The 15,612-nt window shown below is 47.6% G+C and overlaps 1 protein-coding gene across 1 annotated transcript in view; it reads right to left on the reverse strand.

Annotated features, from left to right (window-relative positions):
* Window positions 1-15,612, reverse strand: part of DNAH9 (dynein axonemal heavy chain 9) — a 147,415-nt gene that overhangs the window by 92,972 nt on the left and 38,831 nt on the right. The window contains exons 30-40 of the mRNA XM_059486095.1: window positions 15,053-15,157; window positions 13,143-13,300; window positions 12,681-12,819; window positions 11,191-11,478; window positions 10,116-10,326; window positions 7,820-7,947; window positions 7,073-7,181; window positions 6,081-6,228; window positions 4,838-5,012; window positions 2,562-2,735; window positions 1,337-1,544 (exon numbers count right to left, since the gene is read on the reverse strand). Of these exons, the coding sequence (XP_059342078.1) occupies window positions 1,337-1,544; window positions 2,562-2,735; window positions 4,838-5,012; window positions 6,081-6,228; window positions 7,073-7,181; window positions 7,820-7,947; window positions 10,116-10,326; window positions 11,191-11,478; window positions 12,681-12,819; window positions 13,143-13,300; window positions 15,053-15,157 (1,843 nt within the window). The remainder of the gene's footprint in view (window positions 1-1,336; window positions 1,545-2,561; window positions 2,736-4,837; window positions 5,013-6,080; window positions 6,229-7,072; window positions 7,182-7,819; window positions 7,948-10,115; window positions 10,327-11,190; window positions 11,479-12,680; window positions 12,820-13,142; window positions 13,301-15,052; window positions 15,158-15,612) is intronic.

Here is a 15,612-nt window from a genome sequence, read left to right on the forward strand (position 1 = left end):
TCTGCACCTTAAAAAACCTCTGTCCCAACAGGCATCATGACTAAAAATGCCTAGCTTTCAGGTTGGCTCTTTGCAAAGTAAATAAAAACTAGAATCCCAAACTGCTTTGGATTCACATTTTACAAATCTAAAGAGGCACCTGCTGGGGATGAAAAAAAAGCAGCCAACTGACAAACTCCACAAAAAGGGACAAATTAACTAAAAAATGAGCAGTGGGGAAGGATGCCAGGCAGCATAAATCACACTTCCCTGTGATGAAGATGTGCTGGGCTCTGCAGAGGAAGGAAGGGAAGGGCTCAGCCTGGAGCTCAGAGCAGCAGGGACACCCTGTACCTGCCCCACACCTGCACACGCTCACCTGGGCAGGTGGGGAACACGCAGCTGAGCCCCCTCCCAAGCCAGGGCACTCCCCACTCCAGGGGGAAAAGGAAAAAGGGAGATTGCACCCATCACACTGCCCATGGCTGTGAGAATTGCCAAAATAGGAGGTTTTACCCATTGTTTTTTTCTTGAAGGGCTTCCCTGGGGCAAGAAATTCCTCAGGGGTCTGAGCCCCCCAGGCCAGCAAGCTCTGTGTCCCTGGGCAGGGGGTGGCACTTGATGTGGGACATGTTAGGCTGTGGCAGGAGAGGAACACAGCCCCAGGAACAGGCCTGGCTTCCAGCCTGCACGTGGCCATTAGCACCATCCTCACTGCTAATTGGGATGCAGCTCCCATCACTGCACACCGAGGACAGTTTGGATCCTCTCCAAAAAACCCATCTTATTCTTCAATTCCAGCATGTTAAAAACACTTCAAGTCAAATACAAGCCATGAAAACTGCAGCAGATTGAAGCCTGGGCTTTGGCACAACTCTGAACCAGAGTGGTGGGGTTAAGAATGCAAATCCTTAGGTTGGAAAACATCATCTCCACAAAAGCAGGGCTCTGCTGAGCAGAGAGATTCACTGTAGGATTGTGAGTGTGCCCACAAAAACATGGGCAACTCACCCAGGGGTCTTTCCTTCAGATCCCAGTGCACATCAGCTCCAAACCACAATGGGTGCCCCAGGAATACCACAGAAACACAGAATGTTACAGAATCACACAGAATGTCACAGAATTAACCCGGCTACAAAAGACCTTTGAGATCATCGCGTCCAATCTGTGACCTAACACCACCCTGTCAACTAAACCATGTCACTGAGTGCCACATCCAGGCTTTGTTAAACACCTCCAGGGACACTGACTCCACCACCTCCCTGAGCAGCCCATTCCCATCCCCAACCACCCTTTGTGCACAGAAATTCCCCCTGATATCCAACCCTAACCCCCCCAGCACAGTTTCAGAGCTTACCTTGCAGCATGGCAGAGGTGGTGTAGTAGTTAAAGGGCACCTTCTTGACCAGGAAGGCATCGGTGTCCAGCGAGCAGAGCGTGTCCCCCAGCAGCACGGACTTGCCCGTGCCAGCCGTGCCCACCAGCAGCACAGGGCGCCGGCGCTGCAGCAGCCTGGCCACCAGGAACTGCACCCGCACCGTCTCAGCCGTGGGCACCAGGCAGGCCTGGGGGCACAGCACAGCACCACCTCAGTGGCCCTGCCCTGCCACTTTCAGGTTTTAGCCTTTTAGGGAAGGAATGATGGTTGTGGAACCATCAAATCAATATCTAATGCTGCCAGCCATTAAAATTTATCTTTTCAGGGGTGACCCTGTGTCATGGACATATTTTATGGAAAATCCTTTTGTTAGGATGTTTTCTCCTGAGAAGCTGAAAGGCCTCAGGAATGAAATGTAAACAATGATTATCTGCTGCTGTGGAATGCAACAGGTGCATCTGTGATTGGTCTCATGTGGTTGTTTTTAATTAATGGCCAATCACAGTCCAGCTGTCTCAGACTCTCTGCTCAGTTACAAGATTTTATTATCATTCCATTTGTTTCCTTGCTAGTCTTCTGATGAATCCTTTCTTCTATTCTTTTAATATAGTTTTAATATATCATTTTCTTTTAATATAATATATATCATAACATAATAAATCAGCCTCCTAAAACATGAAGTCAGATGCTCATATCTTCCCTCATCCTGGGACCCCTGCAAACACCACCACACCCCTGGGAACAGCAGTTGGATCTCCCCACAAAATCACACCTTGCTAAATCAGTGATGATTTTTGCAAGTCATCTGCTCACTGTGGAACTTCTGAAAAAACACAGGAGTGCAACTGGCAAGCACAATTCACTACCTGAGGAACTCTTTTCTTGGCACAAACATAAACCCATCTCTGCTTACAGCCACAAGAATGACAACAAGTACTGGTGTCTCAGAGGCTTTGTCCTGCTCTGTGTCACCACCCTGGGCACAGCAGCTCCCTGCCCCTGCTGTACATCACTCATGTTTGGAAGATGGATGGAGGTTGTGCTGTTACTGCCAAAGCACAGCAAGAAAAGATGGGTGATTTAGTTGAATCCAATAAAGAATTCCATCAGTGCCTGGCCTTTCACCAGACTTCATTGAAACACCCACGTTCAGTCACTGAAACACAGGAACTCCTCCAGCCCAGTAGGTGCTGGGGTCACCTACCTGCAGTGGCACCTCTGGATCAAATTCAAACTGGGGGATGAGTTTAGACCAAGGCTCAAACTTCTTTGCTTCTGGATCAACGTAAAAGTCAAAGACTGTGCCGTGAGAAGGGAACTTGATTGTCTTGAATTCTGCCACCCACCACTTGCTGAACTCCACTCTGTAATCCACGAGCTGCCAGATAAAGAGAGGAGAAATTAGACAAATCCAGAGAAATTCATTAAAGATGGAGAATATTATTTATCCGAGTCCACCAGAGTGGGATTAGTTCTTAAAAATATATTCCACAGCATAACAATCTTATCCTTTTTCCTATTACTAAGTCTAATTTTTCATTTTCTTCATTTTTTCTCATCACTCCTATTTATACCCCTAAATAATTCATCCTGTGTGTTGATCACTCCTAGTATGTCTGAGATTAGACAGATGGATCAATTTGAAAAAGAGAAATACGTGCCTATGACTAAACAGACACTTGATTGATTTTTGGTGCCTACTTCTTCCAACAGACAAGGACACCACATTCATCTCCATCCGTGGCCATGGACAGTCAGAGCATGCATACCAAATCTCTTCCTCATAAATCACACCACCCTGCAAACACTTCGTTGTTGTTTTCTGGACTCTTTCCAAGCAGGAGCAGCAGACCCCAGTTCAGCAAAGAATGGGAGAGTGGTTGCTGGCACAGAACCCAGCAAGCTCCTGCTTTCCTGCTTTTCCCCCTTCTATCCCTCCATGCATGGAGATCTTCAAGCATCTGAACTTTTCTTTTGGAGCTGGGGTGACAGTTTTTCCTTTAGACACTGAGTCAGGATTTGCAAAATGTACTTAGTCCCCTTCTCTGCCTCAGGTCTCCTCTGTGAAACTGGGCCAGCCACTGTGTGAACCCTTCCCACGCAGAGCACAGGGACTGCAGCCCTCAGCCCTGGGGAGAAACAAGGGGGGAAGGAGGGGGAAAGTGCTGCTACAAAGATGTCTGGGAGAGAGCACACGCATCACTGAGCCAGTTTGAGCAGCGCAGTTTGTTCCTGGGGCATCTCTATTAGGTCTCACCTCCCATTGTCACCACAGAGGTTTTTGGGAGCAGGTGGGACCAGGGACTGCTCAGGCTCCCACAAGAAACCTGGCTTTGAACTGAGTGTCCTCTGAAAAGCTCCCCGAGCCACCACACATCAAAAGATCAGAGGATTTGAAAACCACATCATTAGCATCCAAGGTTTTGCAGTCTCGTGCTGCCCAGAGAGGCAGAATGACTGTAATCTCCTTCCTCCTGCTGTCACAACTCCTCAACCTGGCAGCAGAAAAGGGATGTGCAGCACTGCTAAAAGCTTTCTCACAGTGCTGCCTCGCCCTGCTCCCAGTGCTGGGAGGGGCTGAGCCCTTAAGTGGAGCAGTCCCAGCCCCAGCTCTATTGCCAGAATGGTGTCGAGCTCAAACTGCTTCCTTAACAAAAACCCCGTGTGGATTTCTGCTAATTTGAGGGCCTGAAAATGGCAAATCTATCATCTGCTTTTATAGAGGGGCCCCGCTCCCCACCAACAAACACCGAGCAGTGGGAAGCCTTCCAGCCTGTTTCTCCTGACATTTCAGCAGCAAAAGGTCACCAGGAAGGGCACCTTCAGCAGGGAGCAATAAACAGCTTTTATATTGGATCATTTTTCATCAGGCTCCCCCTCGCTCGGACGCCGTTTGCTCACGCTCTCCTGCCTGACATTTACAGAGCAGCAACGCCCAGAATCCTCCCAGAGGGATGCTGAGCCTGCTCCCAGCTCCTCCTGCCACACACCCGGCTGTGCCAAGCCCTGCCATGCCAGGGCTGGCTGCTGTGGCACGGGAATGCCATGTCCAAGTGCCACCAACCATGCTCAAGCTACAGTGAGGGGCTGGAGGAAGCTGCTGGGCAAGGGCCATTTTCTGAATTAAACCATGCCCCCCAGGCTTGGCTTAAAAGTCACTGAAAGAAGCAGGGCTGAGGTTTTCCCAGCTGGCATCCAGGCAATGGAGGGTTAAATCTTCCATAAGGACCATGAAAGCTGGTCTGGCTCTCCACAGCCTCAAGGTGATGGCACCAAGGGAGCACTACACTGAACTTGGCCATTCTCCAGTGCTACCACCTGGATAATGAGGCCTTTCATGAAAAGGATTGTTTAGTTCAGGTTTCCAGGTCAAACACCAGCACTGACACAGCTTTAGGTCTGGGAAAATAGAAAAAAAATAGGGAAAAAAAGGCAATAAAAGGTCTCTTGAAAATTGCGGATCTTCACATCTCTTCTTACCTGGTCCTGGAACATGGAGCCACCAAAGGCCCAGACAGCAGCAAAGACAAAGTAAAGTTCATAAAGCTCCTTGGGACAGTCAGGAGGGGTGTTGTCCTCTGTCAGGAGGCATTCCAGCAGGTAACACAGCATCTGAACCATGCTCTGCTCAGGAATGGGAATAATCTTCTTAAATCTGAGGGATGGAAATGGAAAACATAATTGGGAAATATAACTGGGTGAAGCACCAGGGCTGCTCCCAGCCCAGGAAAGCAAGGCAGGAATGCTTTGGCAGAATATCAGTATTTTCCTTGTCAGCAGGAAGAAGAGAACACCCATCCTCTGCTTGGCCCTGCTGGCACTGGCACACACACACATAATAACAGTAATCAGAAGTTTCAGGCATTTAAAAACTTTGATCCTCTTGAAAGAAGTAAAATGGAGGAGTTGCTGAAGGCGATGACTTCCTGGGAGCACCAGGAGTTCAAAAGCGGTCAAATAGAGGAGTAATAAAATAAAACCTTTCATCTTGCCATTTTACATTCGTTTAAGCTACACTTACAGAATTCCAAACTAATATTGTAGCAGCACTGAAGTCCTCCATAAAGTAATTAGAGCTATTTGAAAGGTTGGTTCTACAATTTCTGAATTAAGCAAGCTACCAAAATACTCAGCTCGGGGCTGGTGCAGCTAATCCTGGGGATTTCATGGGCTGACAATTGCTCAGCACAGAGAGCTGGAGATGCTTGATGGGCTTTGCTCAAAAAGCTTTAAAGTTTGGGCTCCCAGAGAGCAGTTCCCCAGCAAGATTCCCAGCTCCCAGTCCCAAAGAGCAAGACTTGCACTCATGCAGCTCCTCCTGACACCTCCTTGTTGGGGCTGATGGCGCCCAGGTTCAGTTGTTCACTGACTTTTGTTCTTTTTATTTTTTTAAATGAAATTGCAGGTATGGGTATTATAATATTATATTATAATATTATATTATGTTGTGATATATTATATATAATCTAATACAATGATAATAATTCTATTATATATAACAATATAATTATAACAAACATAATTATAATAAATATTAAAATTATAATGAATATAACACAATTTATATTATATATAAATAAATAATACAATACATCAGCCTTCTGAAAACAAGGAGTCAATTCTCATCTCTCACCTCATCCTGGGGACCCTCACAAACACCAAAACAATTAATAACCACAAACCCTTGCCCTCTGGAGGGGACAAAGGCAGCCTGCAGGGGTACCTGGCTCTCAGGGTGTCCAGGCACACGGGCAGGTATTTGTCAAACAGAATGGTCAGGTTGGCCCTCTCCGACTGCACCTCCCGTCGGTCAATCCAGCTGCTCACGGGGGCATTCCAGCCCAGGTCTGAGGGGTTGATGTACAGGATCCCTTGAGGTGCAGGAGAAGAGACAAGGGTAAGGACACAGCAGGGGCTCTCCCTTTTTTCACCAGGAACTTTCAGCTACTCTCTGAAACAACTGAAACCCTGTCAAATACACTTGGTCCCTCATTAACTGAAACAACTGAAACCCTGTCAAATGCACCTGGTCTCTCACTACCTGCTCCCTCCTCCTGCCCCACTGCAGAGGGGACACATTCACAGTGAAGAGATGCAACTCAGAAAACCAGGACACCTCTCATGACCCTGCCCCAAATTCGGAACATGCTGTTGCCTGAGCCCTGTTATTGCTCTGGGCACCAGCCACCAGGGGACACCTTCATTCCCCGTTCCCATCCTCTGCTCCAAAAGCTCTTTGGGACAGAGGCTGCTCTCTTCTCATCAGACACACACAGAGCTGTGCAGGAGAGTTCTCTCAGCAGTGCTGCAGCCATGACCCCACAGCAGCAGTGGGAACACTCTGAGTAAACCCCCAAGACGATGGCAGATTGGGATCCTCAGTGTATCTGTGAGCTTCAGGAACACTCCCTGCACACCACAGGCAGCTGTGCTTCCAACCTGGCAGCTTTCAGAGAATCACAGAATCACCAGGTTGGGAGAGACCTTCAAGATCATTGAGTCCAATCCAGCCCCAACATCTCAACACCCAGCGCCACATCCAGGCTTTGTTAAACACACCCAGGGATGGTGACTCCACCACCTCCCTGGGCAGACATTCCAGCACTTTATCACCCTTTCTGTAAAAACTTTTTCCTGATATCCAACCTATATTTCCCTTAAGACTGGCCAACAAAGGGCTGCAAAGAGCCCCAGGTGCAGCCCAGCAGGACCCACCTGCCCGGGACACGGTGGCCGGGGTGGCCGTGCGCAGGTGGCTGATCTCAAACAGCAGCCTCATCGTGGGGTTCAGAGGAATCCTCTCGTTGCTGGCCAGAGTCAGCACCTGCAGACAGACAGACAGACAGCTGAAGCTCTGCCAGGAACAGGAATGAAGAGTGTTTAGCACTTGGAACTGCTGGGCTTGGCTGCCCAGCCCAGCTCCTTGAGGCACAGCAGCAAAGGGCTGCAGCCCTAGAAGGACAAGGGGGGATTCTGCCCCTCTGCCCCATCCAGGCCAGACCCCACCTGCAGAGCTGCCCCAGCCCTGGGCTCAGCACAGCGAGGAGCTGGAGCTGCTGGAGAGAGCCCACAGGAGGCACCAGGACCAGCAGAGGGATGGAGCAGGATGCCAGGACATGATTTCTGACAGGCACAGAATGCTCCTTCTCTCTTCCACAAATCCAAAGCACTTCCTCAGAGTGGGGAAAAGACAGAATTATGTACCTAACCTACTTCTAAAGGGCCTGAAGTTATGATCAGGATATTTGCAATTACTCACATGCACGCCTCTCCAGAAAAGGGAAATTCCAATGAAAATAAGTTTTATTTCCCTCATGCACCATTGCCTTTATGCAATATTGTTTGGTGTGTCTGAGGAAACACAGCTGCATTATTCCAGGAGATGTTATTACAATCTGCATTTCTCCCAGGCTGAATCACCCCTGACAAGGAATACCTACTTCTTTACCTGACATCCATTACCTTATTATCATCCATCACAGTGTTCAGAGATTCAATCCACATTGGATCAATATCTCCATCTAGTACCATCCACTTGGGACCATCATGTGAGATGTTGGCCAGCTCTCTCATGATTGATGAAAACAGTCCTGGGAGGGTGACATGAATATGTTGATGAACATTGAAGTTGTCACCTGCTCTAACAGATTTTTCCAACAGCTTCCTAAAAATTATGCTTTCCCCTTATACATTCATAACTCTTTCCATTTGGACATAAATAATACTGTATAATGAGATCTGCTTTGAAGAAAAAAAATATTATCAGAGTTATTATCACTGAGAATGACTGTGGGCCTACATGAACTTCATTCCCACTGAAAACCATAAGACATAGGAAAAATTAAGAGCAGGTACTCAGAGAAAACAGACCCCACAAACTACACGATGCAGAGAAAACCATCTGAATATGCCTTGGAAATTCTTATATTTGGGTTTATTTTTTCCTGTGGTTTGAAGTATATGAGGAAAATCAAGATGCTTTAAACACTGGGTCATGGGTTTAGTGAGACTGAGGGGAGAACAAGCCCAGACTGACATTGAGTGACAGAACAAAATGTCAGTAAAATCAAGGAGACAGAGAATATACAGAGTCTCAAGGGGAGTAAATAATGAATGCTAAGAAGAGTGAGAAGCTGGGAACAGAGCAGAAGTACTGCAGGGCAAATGAGAGCTCCACAAAACCATCACTCTCCTCCATACGAGGAAATACCTAGGGAAAGGCTGGTCTGCATGAAGGAACATCAGGCAAGCATTAAAAGCAGCCTCTCTCCTGAGAATTGTGACAGGCATGCTTTTTGTTTCTCCAGGACCAGCCATTCCCTTGGGATGCAGGTCAGGAGCCGCCGGTGGCACTGCATGACCCAAGCAAAGCTTGTGCAGAACAGCTCAGCCACACAGCTACAGAGGGGGTCAGAGATAAATAACACCTCCCTGGCTCTGCCTAGGCTCCTTTCCTCATGCTGGGCACAGTTTGGAAACCTCTCCAGCACTGCCAGTGCCAGCAGCAGCTCCTGCCTGGGAGCATCACAGCCACGGTGGCAGCAGGAGGGAAGTGCCCCTCTCCCAACCTTGGGCATCCACACCACAGAGGGGTCTTGGGATTTGAAAGGAGAGTTTGGATCTACAAATAGCACTTTTAGGATTCCCTTGTGGGGCCTTTTTCCACCTAACATGTGCAAACTTCCCAGCTGCTGGCAGAAATGAGTGACAGGATGAACTCGGGAAGAGGAGAAGGAGGAGCTGATCCATAAGGGGACACATCATCTCCTGTCAGGCTGTGCTGAAAATGGCCTAGCTGCTCTTTGGCACCAAGAAACAACATTTCCAGGAATGGTTAATGCAGAAAATATCTCCCTTGGGCCATTAGAGAGGAGCCCTGTAAGTTCTCTTGAAGCATTAGAGGATTTAGAACACTGGACAGCCACCTGCCAATGTCCCTCCTGCTGTCCAGTGCCACCCACAGCCCCTGATCCACAATCCCTAATGTGCAGCTCTCTCTGCAGAGGGTTGGCTACATCCCACACTTCCCTCTGTCACTTTGATTTAGGGTGGCCAATCACAATTAAAAAGAAATTAACCCTGGCACTGGAGCGGAGCAGGGGGCAGGAGGGGTGGTGGCAGGGGGAAGGGGAGGTGGTGGCAGCTCCTTCTCCTGGAGACCTCTGGCCGAGGATGATTTATGGAGCTGTCCTCCCTCACCTCCTCCTCAGCTCCCAGGGAATCAAAGCTGCCTTTCTGGATTAGTCACAAGCCAACGTTTGCACTTTGCATCTCTGTAATCTTTCAGCAGGTCTAAATGCTCATCTCATCCTCCTCAGGAGCAATCAGGATCAACATCCTGGCAAACACTGTGTGCTGGAGATCAGGCAGGGATATTCAGAGAAAAAACACCTCAAAAATGCTGCTGGGAGTGTCCAGCCATAGAAACCTGGAAATGACAATTTTTGGGGGGCCTCAGTGCACAGCACTGGGCAGGAGGGAATTCTCTCCCATCAGCAGCCCAGCCCCAAAAAACAACCTGCCTTAATTAGGAATTGGGAAGCATTGGTGTTAACGAACATAATGATTATTCTTATGGCAAAAAGATAAATTCCCAAAAAGCTGTGACACCCTACATGTCCTTCCAACAGCAAACACTCACACAGCTGGGAGCAGCACCTGGGCTGTGAGACCTGCACACAGAGACCCATCATCCACTCAGGAGCTTCATTAAAAATATCCTTTTTATCTCCAAATTCAGCCACGAAAGGACATTTACCATCTCTCCACTCCCTGGTTGCTGGGTTAATGACACCGAAGAGCTCATCATTGGTGACTGCTTTGGGGTTGAGGTCTGTCCACACGGGCCGGCGCTTCATCCTCTGGTAGGTTTTGTGCAGGGACCTCAGCACCTGGGACTTGCCTGTGCCTGCAGCCCCCACCACGAACACGGAGTGCCGGACACTGAGCAGCTCCTCCAGCTGCACCACCTGGGGAAACACCCCAGAGATCAGACACGCCAAAGTGAAGTTCAAATGTGCAAAATCTAAAGGGACAGTGTCCCTGTCCATGGCTTAGGGTTGGAATAAGATGTCCTTTATGGTTCCTTCCAACCCAAATCATTCTGTGAAATTAGCTCCCACTGGGTCACAAATTTCTATACAAGAGCCCCAGACACACAAAGGGATTTTGAGAAAACCCAGTTGAGCTGATGACAGTGCAGGTAAAGCAGTGTCACCATGATATTTTATGAAAAATCCCTTGTCAGGATTTTTTCTCCTGGGAAGCTGGGAAGCTTCAGCTTCTCCATGTTTTGCTGCTTTAGAATGTGATTTGGAGAATTGTTTACCCAGCATGTGAATTGCTTTTACTTAATGATGAATCCCAGTCCAGCTGTATCGGACTCTCTCAGTCATAGGTTTTTATTATTCATTATTGTCTAGCCTTCTGATGTATCCTTTCTCTTTCTTTAGTATAGTTATAGAATAGAATAGAATAGAATAGAATAGAATAGAATAGAATAGAATAGGTATAATATATTATAAAATATATATAATATAAAATTTATGATAATATAATAAAATATCTAATATGAAAACATCTAATATATATCATATATATACTACATGATATGTAATATATAATATATATTATATAATATATATTATATTATATATATTATATTATATTATATATATTATATAACATATATAATATATAATATAATATGTTTACTATAATATCATAAAATAATAAATCAGCCTTCTGAGAACAAGGAGTCAAATCCTCATCTCTCACCTCCTCCTGGGGACCATCACACCACCCCAACAGAGCAGAAAACCCCTTGCCCTTACTTTGAGCACAAAGTTGTCCTCGGGCTGCAGCCGCAGCTCCAGCACAGCCTCCTTCACCACGGCTTCGAAATCCAGGTCGCGCTTCCGAGGCACGTCCAGGGCAGGGAACAGGTCCCCAATCAGCCCCATGAACACTGGGACATCGTCTGTCACGATTTTGGGGATGTTGAAGTCACGGAGGGAGCGCATCAGGACCTGCTCCTCGGGCCGCTCGGGGTCTGCACGCTTCAGGGAGCCTGCCACCACCAGCACTGACTTGATGGCCCTCAGACCCCAGTCATAGTGGTCCTTTGTGAGGGGGAGAAAGAAAGAAATAAAAACAGGGGTGAGTTTATGCCCAGGCAGGGGTAAAAACCAGCAGTCCCAGCTGCCAGAGCAGTCAGCAATGGAAATGCAACCAAATTCGTTATTTGTGTCGTGGTCAGAGACCTCCACCAGCCTGAGTCTCTAATTCACAAGGTGAGCTTTCCACCAGGGAGAGCACTAAGGAGCCAAATAATTCAGCTGTTCATGCCATCACATGGGCTCAGAGCTGGCACTAAGTCAGCAGTAGGACTTGCACTCTGGAGACTTAAGGAATTTTTTCCCCCTAAACCCTAAAAACTGGCCTTTGTGCAAGTTAAACAAGGCCTGCCAGAGCCCTGGCTCTGCAGGAGCTACTGAGGTGAAAGGCTTGTTAGTCCATTCTGAGACAGCCAAATTTCTCCATCACCAGGTTACCAGGGACATTTGGTCCTGGGGACAGTCCACCAAGCAGGGGCAGGGAGGACACTGCTGGAAAGGAATCCTCAAGGAATCCAACAAGTAAATCCTTCTATCTATGCTCCATTGAGACCCTGCAGAGCACAGCCCAACAGCTTGACTGCTTTGTGTGGGTGGCCAAAGCTCCCACAGGGCCTCCAGCTTCACAGCACAAAGTTTCTGTGACAAGGCAGAAACCCACCCAGCTCATGTTGGCACAGGCAAGATCAGGTTTTCCATCTGGAATCCTGATTCAACTCACCCCAGCTTTGATCTATGCAGACAATGCCAAGTTAAAATCTGATTAACCAGGGTTTTGCAGTGGAGGTGACCTTACATGGTCAACACTTGACATGACAGAGAAGTATTGAGTTGGACTAAGAGAGGAACAGTCATCATGAACCCCTTGCAGGAAGGAGAATCAATAGGAACTAAGAGAAAAAGCAAAGGGTCACTGAATACTGCCCCAATCATGGTGGCGTTTGAGGCTTTTGAAAAATCTCTCCAATTCAAAAACTAGTGAGGTTAATGCAGTTGGTCAAATGCTTCTGTCCCTGAAGATCCTCCAGGAGAGCAGTTTGCAAATGTCATTGTAGAGTGTCACATCCCTGATTTTGGGCATCCAGAGCATAATGTCACATTTCTGATTTTGGAGGATCTATAGCAGAGTGTCACATCCCTGATTTTGGGGATTCGGAACAGTGTCACATCCCTGATTTTGAGGATCCAGAGCTCATCAGAGGGCTCACCTGCTTGGACAGGAGCTCCTTGCAGAGTTGGTAGAGTGTGATGAATTTCCTGGCCAAGGCCCGGGCCTGGAGGAAGCCCTCAGCCACCAACATAATCTCACAGATCAGCTCAAAGTCTGGCACAACCATGGCACAGGGCCTAGGGAGACAGGCAGGAAAGGATTGCAGAGCAGGCATTGACTACAGAGCTTGAAGACCGTGGATTTGTAGCTTTATCTTCCAGGTCCTCTCCAGTGAGCCACTGGAGACTCTCCCAGTCTGCCCACAGTGCCTTTCCCATGGCACAGGACAGAGCTCCTTTGTCCTCCCTGCATTCCCTCATCCAGGCTTGGTGCACAAGGCTGAAACCATCTGTGAATCCCCAATGCCAGTGAATTTCCCAACAAAATGAAGTCTGGATGTTCCAAAAGACAATTTCTGCCAGTTTTATCACACAGGTCGCAAAACCTGACCTCAACTCACCTGAAGAGAGCTTTTAAATTCTCAGGTAGCTCGGTTCGTCCTGCATAGCCAGGGTTCATGGTGATGAAAATCCCAACTGAGGGGACTAAGTTAATGTCTTCTCCGAGAAAATTGAAGGATTTCTTCTTCTCCCGGATGGCATCCTGCACACTCTTCACCTGGGGACCAGGGCAGTGCTCAGTGTTGGTGTTCAGCTATGAAAACCCTCAGACAGCCCTGCTGCCCTCCCTGCTCTTGGCCCATGATGAGTGGGGATTATTACTGCTCTGGTCTGGGTTTTTGCTGACCACATAAAGCTTTCTGCACTGTTTGGGGTAAATCTGTGTGTCTCCCATCACAATCCAACTCTGACAAAGCAGAAAACGGCTGAAGAGACTGGACAGTCAAACTGAAAGAGTTCCAAGAGTTTGCTTCATAAGACACTTGGCTGGTCTTTTCTACCTGTCTGATTGCAGCTTTGTTCTTCTCATCCCCCACTTTCCAAAGAGCTCCATTACAGCCAGACCACCTTCCATTCCCATGGAGTGAGTCACAGAATCCCAGAATGACCAGATTGGAAGAGACCTTTCAGATTGAGTCCAACCCAGCCCCAGCACCTCAGCTAAACCCTGGCACCCAGGGCCACATCCAATATTTTGTTAAGCAAACCCAGGGATGGTGGCTCCCCCACCTCCCCAGGCAGATCATTCCAGTACTTTATCACTCTTTCTGTAAAAAACTGTTGCTATAGGACACAAAATGATATCGTGGACACGCAGCTCTCCAAGGTAAAAAAGAGCACTTTTAATTTCTGACTCCAACATTTATAGTTTTCCAAAAGTGACAATGGATTGGAGGGTGACAGTGCCACCTCTCCAATGACACTGGACAAACCAACAATCCATCAAATTTCTCCTCCTCCATAAAAGAATGCAAAACAATAAGTTATTAACATAAAGTGCACGAGAAAGTTCATTACAAGAATATAAACATCAGAAGGCTTAGAAAAATCTTAAAAATCAGGGCAACAAAAAAGTGTTTTCCTAAACAGCTAACACAGCCAGGCCACCCTACTGCCCACCTTCCATTCCACCACCTCACTGCCCACCTCCCATTCCGAGTCCATTACAGCCAAACCTTCCTTCCCCACTTCCCAAGGGAGCAGCTCCTAACACCACTTCATCAGGGAGGAATCTATCTCTGCCCTAAACTCACCCGTTTGCCACCTTAAAGCAAAGCAATTAAGGGAGTTTCTCAGCGTAAGGACCCACATCGACAGGAGCTGCATGACTAAGGCAGCCAATTAACCATCACCATGGTTACCCTCTAATAGCAGCAGAGGCGATGATGGAGTGACAGCCCTGCTCGCTCAGACACCACGCTCCAGCCAGGAGCCAGGGAATCATTAGCAGCTGAGTCATATCTGGGCTTCTTTTGTTCAGCTTCCCCTTTTATTTTAAGATCCTCAAAGGCGTTTTTCAATGACAACTTTAAGCTAGAACCTGATGGAAGGGAAGTGGAGAGGGAAGGACATGCAAATACCTGTACCTGCCTGGGATTTCTCTGGGACATCAGAGGAGGTTCAATGATGAGACAAAGAGGGATGAAAGTGAGGAGTTCGTGGAGGGGTTCAGAACAATTCCTTTGACCAAGACATTTACAGAAGTGTAGAAACTTCTGGTCTGTAGACCTTAATTTCTGCAATGCCAAGCCCCAAAGTGGGTCTAGGATGAATTCAGCACCTCAGTCAAACACTGGGATCCCAAAACCTGCACTCACAGCTGACACTGGTGACCAGAAGAACTTTGAAATTTTAGCAACTCAATTTTCAGCACTGAAGTTCCCCAGGACTCAAATCCTCTGTTCTGGCCCTGTGGGAGGGAGGGAAGGAAGTCTCGCTTGTATTTATCCACAAGCTTTTCTCCACTTACCTGTACAGCAACCACAGAAAGGACTTCAACTGAGATCCTGTTAAATTCATCAAAACAGCCCCAGGCTCCTGTCTGGGAAAGGCCTTTATAAATATTCCCACAAGACTGAAAAGAAAAAAAAAATAAAATTACAAGAGTGAAATCACAAACAGAATCTACTCCAGCAAAAAATAGATTTCATTTCCCTGCCTGTTTATTTATAGCAATTTACAGTCTATTGTGGGTATTTAGAAAGTCCAGGAGAGCAGCAGGCACAACTCAATTATGATATTTATGGCTCTGCACAGTTTGCTACTTGATTTGCTAATTGCCCTCTCTAGACAACTCTGCACTCTGGTTCCATCCAAAGGTCACTTGGGCTGAGTTACTGATGGCCCCACATCCATGAGAGACCTCAGCTGGATAAAATATGGTCCAAGGCCACCAAAGCCAGTGCCCCTGGAGAGCACAGGGATTAGCACCATGACCAGCAGAGGATCCTGTGGAACCAGGAGAGCTCTGTCCCCACACCTGGGACAGGTGTCCTGTGGGTCTGGAGAGAGCGAAAGGATCAGCACAGC

The sequence above is a fragment of the Ammospiza nelsoni genome, chromosome 19 (genome assembly GCF_027579445.1).
Source record: "Ammospiza nelsoni isolate bAmmNel1 chromosome 19, bAmmNel1.pri, whole genome shotgun sequence".
Classification (NCBI taxonomy): Eukaryota; Metazoa; Chordata; class Aves; order Passeriformes; family Passerellidae; genus Ammospiza; species Ammospiza nelsoni.